Source organism: Penaeus monodon, chromosome 34, assembly GCF_015228065.2.
Source record: "Penaeus monodon isolate SGIC_2016 chromosome 34, NSTDA_Pmon_1, whole genome shotgun sequence".
NCBI classification, from domain to species: domain Eukaryota; kingdom Metazoa; phylum Arthropoda; class Malacostraca; order Decapoda; family Penaeidae; genus Penaeus; species Penaeus monodon.
In genome coordinates, this window is record NC_051419.1 from 34,166,694 (window position 1) to 34,167,099 (window position 406).

The window sequence follows — 406 nt, forward strand, 5'->3', positions numbered from 1 at the left end:
CTACAGTCCGCCGGGCGTCCCCATCCCGTGGGAGTCGCTGTGGTGGCAACGCTGATGTCTGACGAAGGGAGCCTGACAGGCGCTATGCTCTCTGAGGCAAATTGAGAGGAATAAATGTATAAAGAAGTAAATTAACACACACTCATATACGCATATTGATGAGGGAATAGAGAAGTAGATTAAAAATAAGTAAAAATAAAGTGAGAAAAAGAGAAAAAGAAAAAAAAGGAAGTGCCTGCTTATTCCTTCACCCTCCCCAGCTTACCCGTGAAGTCCACGGGCGTCGGTAACCTGACGAGGGCGATGTCGTTGGCCAGGGAGAAGGAGTCCCAGTCCTCGTGGGTGAAGAAGTCGCTCGAACTCATCGTGACTTGGGTGTCCTCGGCCTCGAAGAGATTGTGGGCGC

General features: G+C 50.0%; 1 protein-coding gene across 1 annotated transcript in view; it reads right to left on the reverse strand.

The window, feature by feature from the left end:
- LOC119594896 (chymotrypsin BII-like) overlaps window positions 1–406 on the reverse strand; it is a gene marked incomplete at its 3' end in the record, with an annotated part of 6,816 nt that overhangs the window by 2,550 nt on the left and 3,860 nt on the right. The window contains 2 exon segments of the mRNA XM_037943969.1: window positions 5–91; window positions 266–405. Of these exon segments, the coding sequence (XP_037799897.1) occupies window positions 5–91; window positions 266–405 (227 nt within the window).